This window comes from Lathamus discolor, chromosome 3, assembly GCF_037157495.1.
Source record: "Lathamus discolor isolate bLatDis1 chromosome 3, bLatDis1.hap1, whole genome shotgun sequence".
NCBI lineage: Eukaryota > Metazoa > Chordata > Aves > Psittaciformes > Psittacidae > Lathamus > Lathamus discolor.
The window spans coordinates 38,234,112-38,247,607 of record NC_088886.1 but is presented as its reverse complement, the minus strand read 5'-3'; the positions used below and the strand labels follow the sequence as shown (position 1 = coordinate 38,247,607).

The 13,496-nt window shown below is 42.1% G+C and overlaps 1 protein-coding gene across 1 annotated transcript; it reads right to left on the bottom strand.

Moving 5' to 3' along the window:
• Nucleotides 1-1,668: 1,668 nt before the first annotated feature.
• RARRES1 (retinoic acid receptor responder 1) lies at nucleotides 1,669-11,214 on the bottom strand. Its single transcript, XM_065674692.1, has 6 exons — nucleotides 10,933-11,214; nucleotides 4,843-4,905; nucleotides 3,693-3,867; nucleotides 2,882-3,018; nucleotides 2,249-2,311; nucleotides 1,669-2,156 (listed from the first exon to the last, which is right to left on the bottom strand). Exons 1-6 carry the CDS (start codon nucleotides 11,149-11,151, stop codon nucleotides 1,998-2,000), a joined length of 816 nt encoding a protein of 271 aa, XP_065530764.1. The 5' UTR covers nucleotides 11,152-11,214; the 3' UTR covers nucleotides 1,669-1,997.
• Nucleotides 11,215-13,496: the final 2,282 nt, after the last annotated feature.

Here is a 13,496-nt window from a genome sequence, read left to right as displayed (position 1 = left end):
TGGCCTTTGTTTCTTTGAGCACGATGGGGCGTTTATTTAGTCAAATTTTAGGTAGTGCTCACATTATGTCTGAGTTAGGTGAACTCCTCCTAGCAGCAAAGAGGGAAAAGAGTGCTTCCTCTTCTCTTGCCTCCACCTCTTCCAAACAGGCTCTGCGTAGGTTTTGTAGCATGGAGAATTCACTGTGAACCTGCCCAGGCCTTATCTCAGACCATGACTGCATTGATGTAACCAAGAATTTTGCTGTATGATACTGGGTTCTGGCCCACTAACTGTAATCTTGGCCCTAAAGAAGCTGATGAAAATTTTGCCTTTGAGTTCCAACAGGTTTGCTACTTCTCCAGAAGTTATGGTGCAGCTTCTCATCTGACATGAGTTTGTGTTGCTTATTAGTAATCAGTTACACCAGTCTGGCAAGTTAGAAGTGCCCAATCCTCTCTTTGGTGTCTGGAGAGCCTCACGAGGTAAGGGAACTGAACTTGCCGTTAGATGTGTGCTAAAGTAGAGCCCCAAAGTGCAAAATCTGTGCTAATCTTTTAATTCTAAAAAATGTTTTCATCACTAGTTTCTTTGAGAAATGTCATTTACAAGCTCTGATTTCATGCCTTAGATGATGGAGAATGTTTTGCCAGCATGAAGGAAAACACCAGGAGTATGTGAAATGCTGCTTCATGGAATTTATTGTAATGCCTGTTACTTGCTTATATAAAAAGCTTCAGTCAGTAAAAGTACATTGGACTGTAATACACTGTGTAAAATGCCTGAATTTGTGGGGGTTAACATATCACCTGCCTAAACAGTTAAAGCTGTCATGTTAAGTATCTTAAATCATGGTTTCCAGTTACAGATCAATGATAGCGCAATGTAGCACAAATTACAAAGAACAAAATCATCCCAGAAACAGAGGCCGTGTTTCCCGAAGGAAGAGGTACTTACTGATAATGAGTTAATTTAACCTGGGAGAAATCTTGCTTGTGGGAGGAAGAAAAAGCAAACTGGAGATAGTTTGGCACTATCTGAGTAAATGGAGACAAGGCAGCAGCAGCTCTGCTGGAACGCAAGTGGAGATTTGGGCATGACGGGATAAAACCACATCATTACCAGGGGACTTGCTGTGTTTAGAATAGGCACAAGACGTAGCAGCTTTAATCCACGAGCTATTTGACGGGGTGTTCTGCACCCCAAACCCCAGTGTGGAAATTCATCCATAGAGAGCTGTCCTGTTGGCAGTTTTTTGTTCAGGGCAATAGAAAGAACTGCAAACACAATGCTAGTGCCCTCGATTTCTGCCTGAGCAGCACTGCTGTGCAGGACTCTGGGACAGGCAGACCCCAAAACATGTTTTCCTTGTATCAGTATTTTCTGAGTTGCCTTCACAAGTAAGAGAGGAAAAACTCTTGTCAGCTGGTACTGCCTCAGCAGGATGAGGCTCTGCAGAGGGTGGTTACCAGGGCCTCCTGGGGAGATGTGTTGCTGCCTGCGCTCATCTAAGTCCTTCTAGAGGCTGGACAGCTAGTGTCAGACAGCAGTGTCAGAAGGAAACCCAACCTCCATCCTGTGGAACAGTATTGGGTTTATTGGAGTTGTAAGTTAAAAATCAGCATAGATCTAGCACAGCCCTCTGCCCTCCCCCCCCCCAAAAAAAAATAAAAAATCAGTAGACAAATATTTCTTAGCAACAGATTAATACATTTCTCAAGTTTTTTATCCCAATATATTAACTTTATTTACAAACTATGTTATTCAAAGCTACAGTAAGTCAGTGACATAAAATGAACTTGTGTATGTTTCTCTGTATATGTATGTAGTAGCCAAGTTTCTTATGTAGAACTCTACGAGTGCAGCAGTTTAAGAAACTATGGGAATTAATTTCTGAACAAGACAGACTAGCAAAAGCACTCATTCACGGTTCAACTTGCATAGAAAAAATGCAGCTCCAGGTCTATTAATACAAGGATTTCTCTTTTAATATAGGTATATAAAACTGACAATTGCTTTTAAAGATTGGGTCCCTTTTCATGTAGAACCCCAGCAGCTGATCCAGATTCCATTCCAGATCCATCTTCCAGCCCATGGTTTACTGAAGCACAGAAGTATTTTACTTTCAGAGGATGACCAGGAAGCCAAGTGAGGCGCATGTGACATGAGATAATGTCCTGGAGAAGAGAATTAAAATACACATCTCTTACAATTTTGATGCTGTTCCTCAGTTAATGAAAGGATGTAGTGTATGCCTGCACTTTCTTACCTGTGTTGGAATTTCATGAAGCAGGACGGTGTAGTCAAACTCAATAAAATCATCTCTCCTTATCTGGGCATGTTTCAAAAAGAAAAAAATTACCAAAGACACAAGTTATACTGTTGAAGTTTAGAGGCTACTCAGATTTACTTGACTGTATTTAGCTTGCTTAGAGAGCAAGGTGAGGTGAACAGGGCTCGAGATGGCTGTGTCATTGAGGCAGGTTTTGTGTGCGGAGAGACAGGGAATTAGGAGCATACCCTGCCTATAAAAAGTTGAAGGCACTAACTGTGGCGTGGCTGTGCAGTTTGTTTTGTGACCTGAAACTCAGCTGATTCTGGTCCTAATTAATTGACTAACCCTCAAATAACTTTGAGAATCCTCCATGCATTTTAATTTTTCCTTCAGAGAGATTCTCATTTGAAATAACTCAGATCTCATTCTAAATAACTAGGGATTAAAAACTGAATGCTGTCTATTGATCAGAGGCAATGGGGGGGAAACAAAGCTTTGGGAACTCCTGTTCATTACACTGAAGGTGTAAGGTGTGTTCCCTGAGAATGCAGGTTGGGCACTGGCTGATGCTGTCTTTCAGCCTGGCTAGGCTTCACTTTGCTTACCCACTTCACTTACGTCACTTACCCACTGCTTCACAGACTTCACTTGTGCCATGAAGTAGCCCATGTTTTCTCTTGACTTTTCCCACATTATGTAGCTGCTGCCAGCAACAGCCAAAGCCCACACTGGTTCCAGGGCAGGTTCAATATTGCCATGGCTGTCTGCAAGGGAGAGAAAGAGTAATATAAAATGACTGATTCTGTCTGTTCAGTGCGAAAATTATAAACCCATAGCACTTCTGCCTGGTGCAGCACTACTCCTGGGAAGCAACATTTGCTTTTGATGTTTTAGGCTTGAACAGGGAGCAAAGTGATGCTGAGCCTGCAGTCAGAGTATGAAAGTGTGACAGAACTGCAATTGCCAAGAGACTCTGCTCACTCGGTCCCTGCTGGGATGGGAGAAGCCCAGTATCCATGACAGTGGAAGCCCCTACCTAGTGGGGAGGAAAGGAGGGACCAGGGTGCTCTGTTTCCAGGATGGAAAAATTCTGTTAGTCATCCTTTGTGAATTCCCCCCTCAGCTGGGGAAGGGGTGTGGGTTAAGGCAATTGTTACCACGTGAGGACGTTTTGCGTTTACTTGAAGATAAAACTGCACAGGCTTTGCTTTTAAATCCAAAACACTTTCACAACAGATGTTGGGTTGTGTTTTCTTTTTCTCCTCAAGAATTGTTGGCAAGGTAGACTTGCTTTGATAGTTAGCTCTATGGTATTAGGGTGCTACTGCAAATGCATGCGTCTCCTTTTTAAAATGCATGTACATTTGCTTCTGTTCTTAAAAGCACCCAGGCTCTTTAAGATAAAATGAAATACAGTCAATTATTTGGAGGAATATACCTGGAATATTGTTTCCAGTTATTGGTTTTGTTTGGTGCCTGAGTTTTTGGTAAAGGCTGTTGTCCTCTTCCTGGATTTGCTGCTGGTCTTTGCTCTGCATGCACTTGATATTGACAACAGGTGGAGACTTTGTCTTCAGATACAACACTGTAGCAAGGCAGCTCCCAGTATTTTCCTGGAAAGATAGAATTTAAACATGTTGTCTTTAAGCAAGGTTTTATTTGCCAGCAACACATTTTTAAAAAGGCTCTTGGTACATGATGTGAAGTATACATATGGAATATGTATATGTCTTTGTGAGATACTCTGTATAAAACTATGCAGGGTCAAGAAAGTCTTCAGAAGGCTATAATTTTCTTTCTTGGTAGGGGTTTTGTTTTGTTGTTTGTTTTTTTTCCCAGAAAAGTAAATATGTTAAACCCACGAGGCTAAAGTGATTTAACAGAACTTTTTAATCAAAGTGTGTCAGAAAAGCAGTAAGTCATCTTGGAAATATGTTTTGAGTTCTCGAAAAATAACCTCAATTGGTAACAGGGACTCTTCTTGTGTACTTTAGCCTTGAAACAAAAATAATGCTTCATAGTAAGTTCTGAAAATAATTAGAATTTCGTTAAATGTGTGCGCAAGGGAAAAGCAGATGCTTACAGTAAAGTTGCTAATGACAACTGCCTGACAGAATGAATGGAGGGGGGGCTATAATGAAAAATCACACAACTTGTCAACTATTCTCATTTTGGTGTGCACAGCAGGAGCTACAGCTGGATAATGAGGACCATACTGTCATGATGAGTTTGGGCTATTGCAGGACTTCACTCAGGTGCTTACATGTGAGACAAGGGGGTGGTTCTCCGAATCACATGTGACTAATGTGATTTGAAACATAACAGGCTCTTCAGGCACTGAGCAAAGTGGGTGACTACAGTGCTCTGACCACTTGGGCCCAGGCAGAGACTGGGGTCTGAGATGAAATACTCAAGTGATCCCAAGCGCAAGCTGTACCCCATGCTGGACAGACAGGTAGAACCATAAAGGTAAGTCTTTCCATTGTGAAAGGATCCATTTATGACAGCACTTAAATGTAACCTGTTACGAAGATACTGAAGTTCCTTTAATACACTATTAGAAGAAACATGGAGGACCATAAACTCACCCCAGTTTTGTAGTTTTCGGTAGTGAACTGTAGGTAGTACTTGTGACCAGAATCTGGGATGCTCTGGAAGAGAGAAGGATTCAGCAATTGGCATAACTATAGCCTTATGTACTGTAACTTGCCGTAAGCGCTGAATAATGGAAACAAGGGCATCAAGGAAATTGGTCAGATGAGATGCACTGAGACAGTCCTAAGCAGCAAACTGTGAAGGATCTCAATACTACCGTTAAATAGCCCTTACATTAAGGGATGGTTTAACCCCGTTCCTAAGAGAGGTACACAAGTAGAAAAATGCAGCTTTAAGTCCTTCATGGGATGGATCGATACTGAATAACTAAAAATCATAGAATTACAGATCCATGTTCAGCCTTCAGGGAAGTTTCTTTTTTGTACAGGCCATCAGAGTGCCCTTGAATATATAAATTAATCAAATCTTGCTGACTGATTCACAGCTGAACAGGAATTACACTAAGGCTTTACATTAATTTAGCCTAGTTATTTTTTTCTACAGCAACTGGGAAGAGACTTGATTTCATTACATGGCATGGCAGAGCAGGATTCTGATCTGCTCTTTTTGCCCTGGAAATACCAGTCACTAACTTGCTCAATCAACTGTCCAAGATTTTGCTTGTTAAGGAATAAAAGAAGAATAAAATAATATTCCTTGCTTATGGAAAGCAGCCAGTAGCACCTCTTATAGCGTAATGCATCAGAAAAGCCTTAAAAAAGTAAAATTTGAGATACACCATTTTCTTGGATATCGGGTTTTTCTGTTTGTTTATTTGGGTGGGGGTTTTTTTTGGTCTTGCTGACAGAAATGGTTCAGTTAACAAATTATATTTTTGGTGTGGGATATGAGACTGTCCCAGCCCAAAGCATGCTGAAACAGAAATTAGCTTTTAATGTTGACAATAAAAAATATTAATTACGCTAAAACAGGATCAGTGTCTCATTCCATAATAAAAAAGCAGAGCTAGTAAGAAGTATCTGCATTATCTGGTCTATACTTCATTAGTCAGTCTCTTGTTTTCCTACCAACTTTTATATTAACTTCAGAATTCCTGTATTTTTGAGTGGGGAGTCTGAGTAACAAATAGTGTGGAAAAGTTTATTTCTTCAACTACTTCCTTATAAAATAACATTATGTGTTATCTAACATTTTGGTACATTTCCAATCCTTTGATTAAATCAGCTAGAAGTAAATGAAAGTAAGTATTTTTGTGTGCTATACTGTGATTTCTTAGACAAGCTTTCTGATATACAAGGTCACTTTTGTGTCTGAAAGTTTATTCCTTTTCATATATTGCCTGGCTTAAGAAGAGGCATTCTCCCTTGTCAAAAACCTCTTCTTGGTTCTGTTTGCCGCTGGTAGGGGATATATCTTTACACAGGCTTTTCTTTGTGTGGCGCATGAGGCAAAATGTAGAAAATGCATCTTACCAGAGCAGCAAGCTGCCTTCTCAAGCATATGTTTAAGTCAAGTGACTATTCCAGCAACAGCACTGATTTGTTAGTCTTATTTGGTTTTTAAATACAATACTACTCAGATAAACAGGAAGGGAATTCTGGCTGTCTGCATAATTTTGAAGCTTAGAACCCAAAGCAAATGGACATGGTTTATTTATCTAAACTTGGGCCTCTGTGTTACCATTCATACTTTCTTCCTGGAAGCCATTAATAGCATAATGTTAGCAAAATTTCATTCCTAGGGCAAGGCCATCAGCCCAGCACTTGCCTTTAGTACACACATGGAGTTACGTGCTGTAGGTAAGAGGACAAATTGGTTCAGTTGCTTACTCTACTTCTGTAAAACATCCTCTTGAACTTTAAGATGAGGCAAGTCTGGAGCTGGACCCTGATCACACCGTGAAGGGAATGAAGGAAATGGACAGACGGCGAATTCAGATTATCTCTTTCTTCCCTGCCTCTCCGTTCTTCCCTTCTTCTTGTTTTGTATATCAGCTAAAATGCTGTCCTTGAAATGACAGATAATGTGACATGAGGAGATACAGCAAAATAGTAAAAGCTATCTTTCTGAAATGCAGGATGACAAAAGAATCAGGAATTTGTGGGGCTGAAAGAAAGGTCTAATCTCTCACTAATCACTACATTAAGTCCTAAGTTTCTGTTTGTTGTAAAGCTACCCAAGAGCTGTGTTACCACTGTTGTTTGTGATTAAGCATAGGTATTTTTTAAGCACAGTGAGCTAGGCTTACTCCTTTTCTTGACACCAGTATCACAGATGAGAGAACCTGAAACAGGTAGACTACAACACCTCTGAAGCAGGAGGAAAAACTTAGCTCCAATTTAATTGATGATAATGGATGGGATAGGATGGTTCCTGTGGAAACTTTTCCTGAAGAGCATAGTGCCACAGGCTGCCTATACACAGTTACAACATCAGGGTCTTAAAGTCTGCAACAAAACTTTTATAGTTAAACTGGATCTTTTCTGTCCAGTATATTCAAGTCATTTCAAACATGTTCAGCTATTCTTCCTATATTATTTGTTCTCACATTGGTGTTACCTGGTCTCTCTGCTGAAGAAAATATTATTTTTATAACTGTGATAACTTTGAAAATAGTAATTAGATTCAAGCTTTCAAGTGGTGCTACAGAGCTAAAATACATGTTTAGTCTGGGTATGCATCCCACAGGACTTTGATCCTACCAGAGGGAGGTAGAAGGTATATTTGGCATGAAACAAGTTTAACTTTTATAAAAGTATTTCCACTATAATTTCAAAATGCATCGCTAAAAACTGTCACATAGTGTGAGTTAAATCTGAGCTCAGGAATATTCGACATCATGCAATGATTTCTGGCTGAAAGAAGCCAATGTGCCCAAAGGAGAAGAAAACAAGTGAGTAATTCAATTTTCCACTGAATATCTGGGTCACGGGATTCTTTTATTTCCGGGCTCAAAATTAATGCAATTTTCATGACAGATTTTTAGTACTGTGAAGGCCAAAATAGCAATTTAAGAGCAGTTTCATTCCAGGTCCCAAAGGAGGTGGTTTCGCAATTGGTGTACGCTGCTGTAACTCCCCACTGGCACAGAAAGGGGTGATCCATCTCTCACCCTGTGCTGCAGGTTTCCATCTCTTCTTCTGTGTGTTTCCCCACTAGCATTTCTCCCCTGGGACCAGTTTTTGGTTGCCAGATCAGAGGGCTGACCTGCTTATTAAGTGTGGAGGAGCTAGCATTGCAGAGAGGAGTGAGAGCAGTATCACCCGTGGGGATTCCTACCTCAGCCCTGGCACTGGTGGCTTGCAGCTTCAGGATGCTCTGGAGATGGATCCACAAGCAGCCATGTCACCCCATGCAGGCAGCAAAACCCAGCAGAGATGGATAATTTCTCAACCTCTCTGTATCTAGCTTTCCCTAGACAATTTACCTACCCTGCCATGGATTCTACTGACTTGGAAATAAATAGAAATCTTTTAATTGACTTCTAATATTAGGATCATGGTTATGGTGTTATGCTGTTTTGTGTCAAGGTGAGCTTGTGAAGAGAAATACTCATCTGTAAAATTATATTTTGTAGTCCAGTTTAAGCAAGTGTAGCAGTTCAGCCAAGAGATTACCTAGCTTTACCTCTGCACCTCACCTCCTGGTCCACATACCTCCTGCTCAGCTATGATTTATTTCCAGGTCAGCTTGGTATAGGAGACTACCACTACATCAGTGTTCTGAAAGTTTCTCTCTTGAATTCTAGGATATTCAGCTGGCACACACTAATGCTTGTCTTTTAAAAAACATGTATTTTAAAGTCCTTCTGTCAACTATTCCATGTGGTGCATGCTGCTGTTTCCTGAAAGATACTCACTTAATTAAAAACCCACATGAATGAGAAGGGACAACAAAAAGAAAACTGCAGCCAATAGCAAGGTAGGATTTGTTATATATTTGGCATATCTCTACCATTTGTTGCTAGGACAAAAAAATTACTGACATCTCATTTCACCTGAACTAGAAAGTATCTTTACATCTAAGAGAGTTATCGTACTGGTGACTTGTCTCCAGTCCTGTTTCCAATTACCACAGTTTCACCAACTAGTGGGCTAGTATTGTTAGTTTTTAAAAGACGATGCTCATTATTAAATCCCATTATAAAATTATCCTATTATCCCTTTATAAAATTACCCTATTTTTACTAGATACAGTAATATACCAACCAATATGAAGCTTTCTTTAAAAACAAACAAAAACCCAAACCCCAACATTTCTGTCTCTTTCATTTACATAATATAGCACATTCCTTCCAGGAAATGCTTTTCATTGTTTACAGTGGAGGACAGAAAAGAAGGAAGTGACCAGGTCTAGTACATTTCTCCTCTTGTTGTCACAGTGTACAAAGAAAGAGGGGAAATAAACTATAGAAATGGTTACAGAAAGCTCCTACAACATCCAGTATTGTAATGAAGTAATGAGGCATTTCACTTTTCTATGAACCAGTTTTTTATTTCCTGTATTAAAAGACAGATGGCTCATTGCAGGTGGAAAAAAAATCCCTTTCTCTCCCTGCAACCAAAACTACCTTGCAAATACTTAGTTACATGGGGATTGGAAAGAGGATCTGCACCAACCCCTTACTGCTGGTATGTCTCTTTACAAGGCAAATGCACTGTCTCCAGCAGCACATACTTTTGTTCTTAAAAGAGGCACAAGCATTTGTATATGTAAATACAGACATATATACCTATGCACACTATCCAGTAAAGTGCCCAGTAAATACAGAAGGAGCACTTGTAAGTTTCGACAGAGAAGTGTCAAGTATCACAGTAAATTTCTGTCATATGGTGTCTGCAGCAATTTCATAAGAAGAATGAAATGTCATTCCAGCACATCCATGCTCAGCACCTTTTAAACTATATGTTTAATGACATGTTTGGGAATGGTGGTGAGAACAGGGTTACTTAAAGGGTGGTGTCTCAGATAAATCCATAGCAGGACATGGTGTTAGCATTCCCTGACAGCATGGCTAACACTGTACTTACTTCATATAGCACAAGGCTGAAAGGACACACACATTCTGAATTTTCATGTGGTAGTTTGTGTTTTGTCAAATTTAATTGGAAATTATTCTGGTCTGTTAAATACTGTGTGCAACTCAAACAGGCTTCAAACTGTTTTTGTGCAGCTGCCAGCTGGGATACATGTGAAAGATTGAGGCTCATCCTAAATGATTTAGGCTGGCTTGGAACATCTTTCTTGAAAGGGAAGATTTCACACTTACACCATCTTATTCTCAGTTTGAGGAGTAAGGGCCTGAACTGAACATGCCATGCAGATGCTGGAGGACAAGTGTTGCAAGATCTCCTTTTTTAAGTGTTTCCTAGGCAATTTTGCCTGTTCTCTTACTTTCAGAAACTGAGAAGGATGCAAAACCCCCCAAAACCTGTGGTCAGAAGATGAGAACGGAGCATGACAAGGGTGCCTCAAGCATCCCTGACTAGCTCTCCATGACATGAAAGCTCTGCCCCTGTAGCCGCTTCTGTCTAGGCCTCTCATCCCCTTCTGTCACCACAATTTGACATGTGAGAATAAAGACATGTTTTCTGACGGGAACTGTGCTGCCTTTAGTTGAAGCTCTCAGTCTCCAGAGGTAGAAAGCCGAGTCCTTTCTGTCCCTACTCTCACAAAGTAGATGGTCACTCCAGAAGTGATTCTGTCGGAAAGATTTCGTTATCAAACTGTTTTCTTTCCCGCATGTGCCTGCTCTGTTCCTCAGTTTCCATGCTATGCTGCTTTTGATTCCAGGACAGGGCACTTGGAGCACCCTCAACCACCATATGGGGCTCTCGGCTTGGATTTGGGGGTTATTTAAATTGTGACCTTTAGCAGCGGATCCCCTCGGAGGTGCCCACTGAGGGAAGAGGCGGTGGGACCGCAGCCTCCTGAGGGCACCCGGTGGCCCGACCCCCTGAGAAGGGGGCGCGCTGAGGGCCGCCCTCTTTTATTACAGTAATTATTGTTAATTAGACTTTTCCCGCAGTTGCTTTAAAGACCTCGCCCGTCCGTCCCGCGCTCCTCCGGACCGGCAGCCACGCCGCTACCCCCGCGCCCTGCCCCGCCGGCCTCCCCCGTACCTTCAGCGTGGCCTTGCGGACCTGCCCCAGCGCCTGCAGCGCCCCGGGGGACCCCGTCCGGAAGTTGAGGTAGTGCAGGGCCACCCGCGCCGCTCCCGCGGCCAGCCGGCTGCTGGGGCTCAGCCCCCGCTCGGAGCCCGGAGCCGCGGCCGCCGGCAGCAGCAGCGCACTGAGGCAGAGGAGGAAGGCGGCGGGCGGCGCGGCGCTGAGCCCCTGCATGGTGCTGAGAGGCGGCGAGAGGCCGGGCCGGCTCCGCACTGAGGCGGGCTCCGCCGAGGGCCGGTACTAATAGCGGGGGCCCGGCCCGCTACCTCCCGCCCTCCCCTCCCTCCGCTGTCTGCCTGGGGAACCTCCTGTCTCTTCGGCTACTCCCCTCAGCCCTCCCACCTGCCGCAGCCCGGATGGGGGCTTCAGGGGACTGCGGGAGCCTGAGCCCCCTGGCTCCCTCGAGACAAACCGCTGCCCCCTCAGCTAGAAGGGGTGCCAGTGTGAAGTGAGAGACTGCCACTTGGAGACAGATGGGCAACCACATAGTGCATATGTGAACAAGTACAGGTAATTACTAGGCAAAACCCCCAGTTATCTCCTCCTCAGAGTCATCATAGCACTGCCCAAAACTCAACAGGCACGCTTACAGGTAGACAGACTTTCCCTGAGATGCAGCTGAAATATTCCACAAACTATGCACAAGATGCAGATGAAACATTCCTCCCTGAAATAGATCTCACGAAGTGGAGTTTTTTGCAACCAGAATAGTCATCTCTCTTGTAGTGCGAAGAAAATGAACTGAGACAGCAGCCCAGCAGCCAGATTCCCTTAAGATGATTTTTAAGACACAAGCGAGCTTGCTGAGTGCTACTGCTGGAAGCATCTCTTTTGGAGAGACTGAATATGGTATAACATATTTTATGTACGGGTTTTTTCCTGGGTTAAAAATGCTGTGCTTTTAATGGTCTGCTCTATTACCATTTGAGCTGATGGATGGTTGTATTGGGCGCAGCTGGGAACCTGTTTTTACACTTCTGCATGTGGGGCATGCTTCTGCATTGGGGCATCAAAGTATCAAATCAGAACTCTAGTTAAAGACTCAAACTGTCTCTCACAGAGTATTAAGTTGCCTTTATTACTGTAATGCTTTTTCGTAGAACTTAATATTCAGTATTTCTTCAGTATTTTGAGGGAATTATGAGGGAAATAATTAGTGGAATATGATAATTATGAGGGAGATAATTAGTAGAATAGAGGCATAAGAAAAATCTTCATTACACTGTTTTGTGTGCCACCTCACACATTTAACTGCCCTCACTTTGTTGTGATTATGATTTTCCTTCCTGAGATATTGTCAATAAATAATATTTTGTATCTTCACATCCTCCGGCATGCTGCTTGCTTTCTTTCCACTGGGGTAGCAGATGCAAATGTAGTTCCTCTCTTTTTTAACTTTCCTTCCTAGAAACCCTGTGCTGTTTCTGTGTTGTCCCTTCTATAGCTTGCTTTATTCCTTCTTGTTGCTTGTTAGCAAATTCTTTGTTACAGTTTCTGAAGCACCTCAAGAAAAATGGGTTGTGTTTTGAGTGAAAATGTAGGATGAAGATAACCATATGGACTCCAGCCAAGAGCTCATCTCACGCAGTACCCTTGGACAAAGCTTTTTCTTTGCAAGGACCAGAAGAACAAGGCAAGAATAGCTCATGCTTCCCAGGAATACTCTCCCAGCTTTTTGCCACTTACAGCTCTTTGCTTTCCTGAGGTGGTAGGGGTATTTTCTAGGGGGTTAGTAGCCTTCAGCAGATTTCTCTTCTGCAGAGTAGTCCTGTTGCCCCTTGAGCCTGTGCCAGGTGCAGGCAAGGCTCTGAACACTACTCCATCTTTTTTTTAAATCTGACTGTACTCCTACCCTAATGGTTGTTTTTCTGTCATACACTATGCTTGGTTCCAGACAAAAGTATGGAACCATCTCTCTCTTTGACATTATTTAGCTTTTCCCATCTCTTTCTTTGACATTATTTAGCTTTCTATCTTCATCCTCAGAATCTGTGTAGCAGTTTCCCCCAGGACGTGTACTACAGAAAAATAATTGTTTTCTGATACGAGTCATCCTAGAAGTTGGTGAAGTTTTTTAAATTCAATTTCAGTAAGTTCGGCATCCAAGAGAAAGCGTGCAACTATGCAGTTTGGTATTATTTTTATTTTTTTTTTTTTGCCTTCAGTCTTAACTGACACCGTCAATAACTTAAGCAGCAAATTAAGTTTCTTTTATCCAATTTGGGAGCCAAACCTCCCATCTTCATCTGAGTTATATCCCATATAGAAAGGTTAACTTTAGATTAATTTGGCACCTCTCCCAGCTTTACAATGCGCTGCTTGTCTTGATATCACACAGCTGGTTATGAGAGGATAATGGCATTCTTCATATATTTTAGCGGGAAAGTGTTTATAAAATTTTGCAAAGGGAACATGTTAACTTTTTCCTTATTGGGATACATGCCATGTTTTTCACAGAATCACAGAATCCCAAGGGTTGGAAGGGACCTAAAAAGATCATCTAGTCCAACCCCCCTGCA

Coding starts and splice junctions, on each gene's coding strand:
- RARRES1 (XM_065674692.1), bottom strand. CDS start 11,151: ATGCAGGGGCTCAGCGCCGCGCCGCCCGCCGCCTTCCTCCTCTGCCTC. Junction 2,312..2,881: donor TGAAGTCTGTGAAGCAGTGG/GTAAGTGACGTA, acceptor AAACATGCCCAG/ATAAGGAGAGATGATTTTAT. Junction 2,157..2,248: donor TTCATGAAATTCCAACACAG/GTAAGAAAGTGC, acceptor TCTCTTCTCCAG/GACATTATCTCATGTCACAT.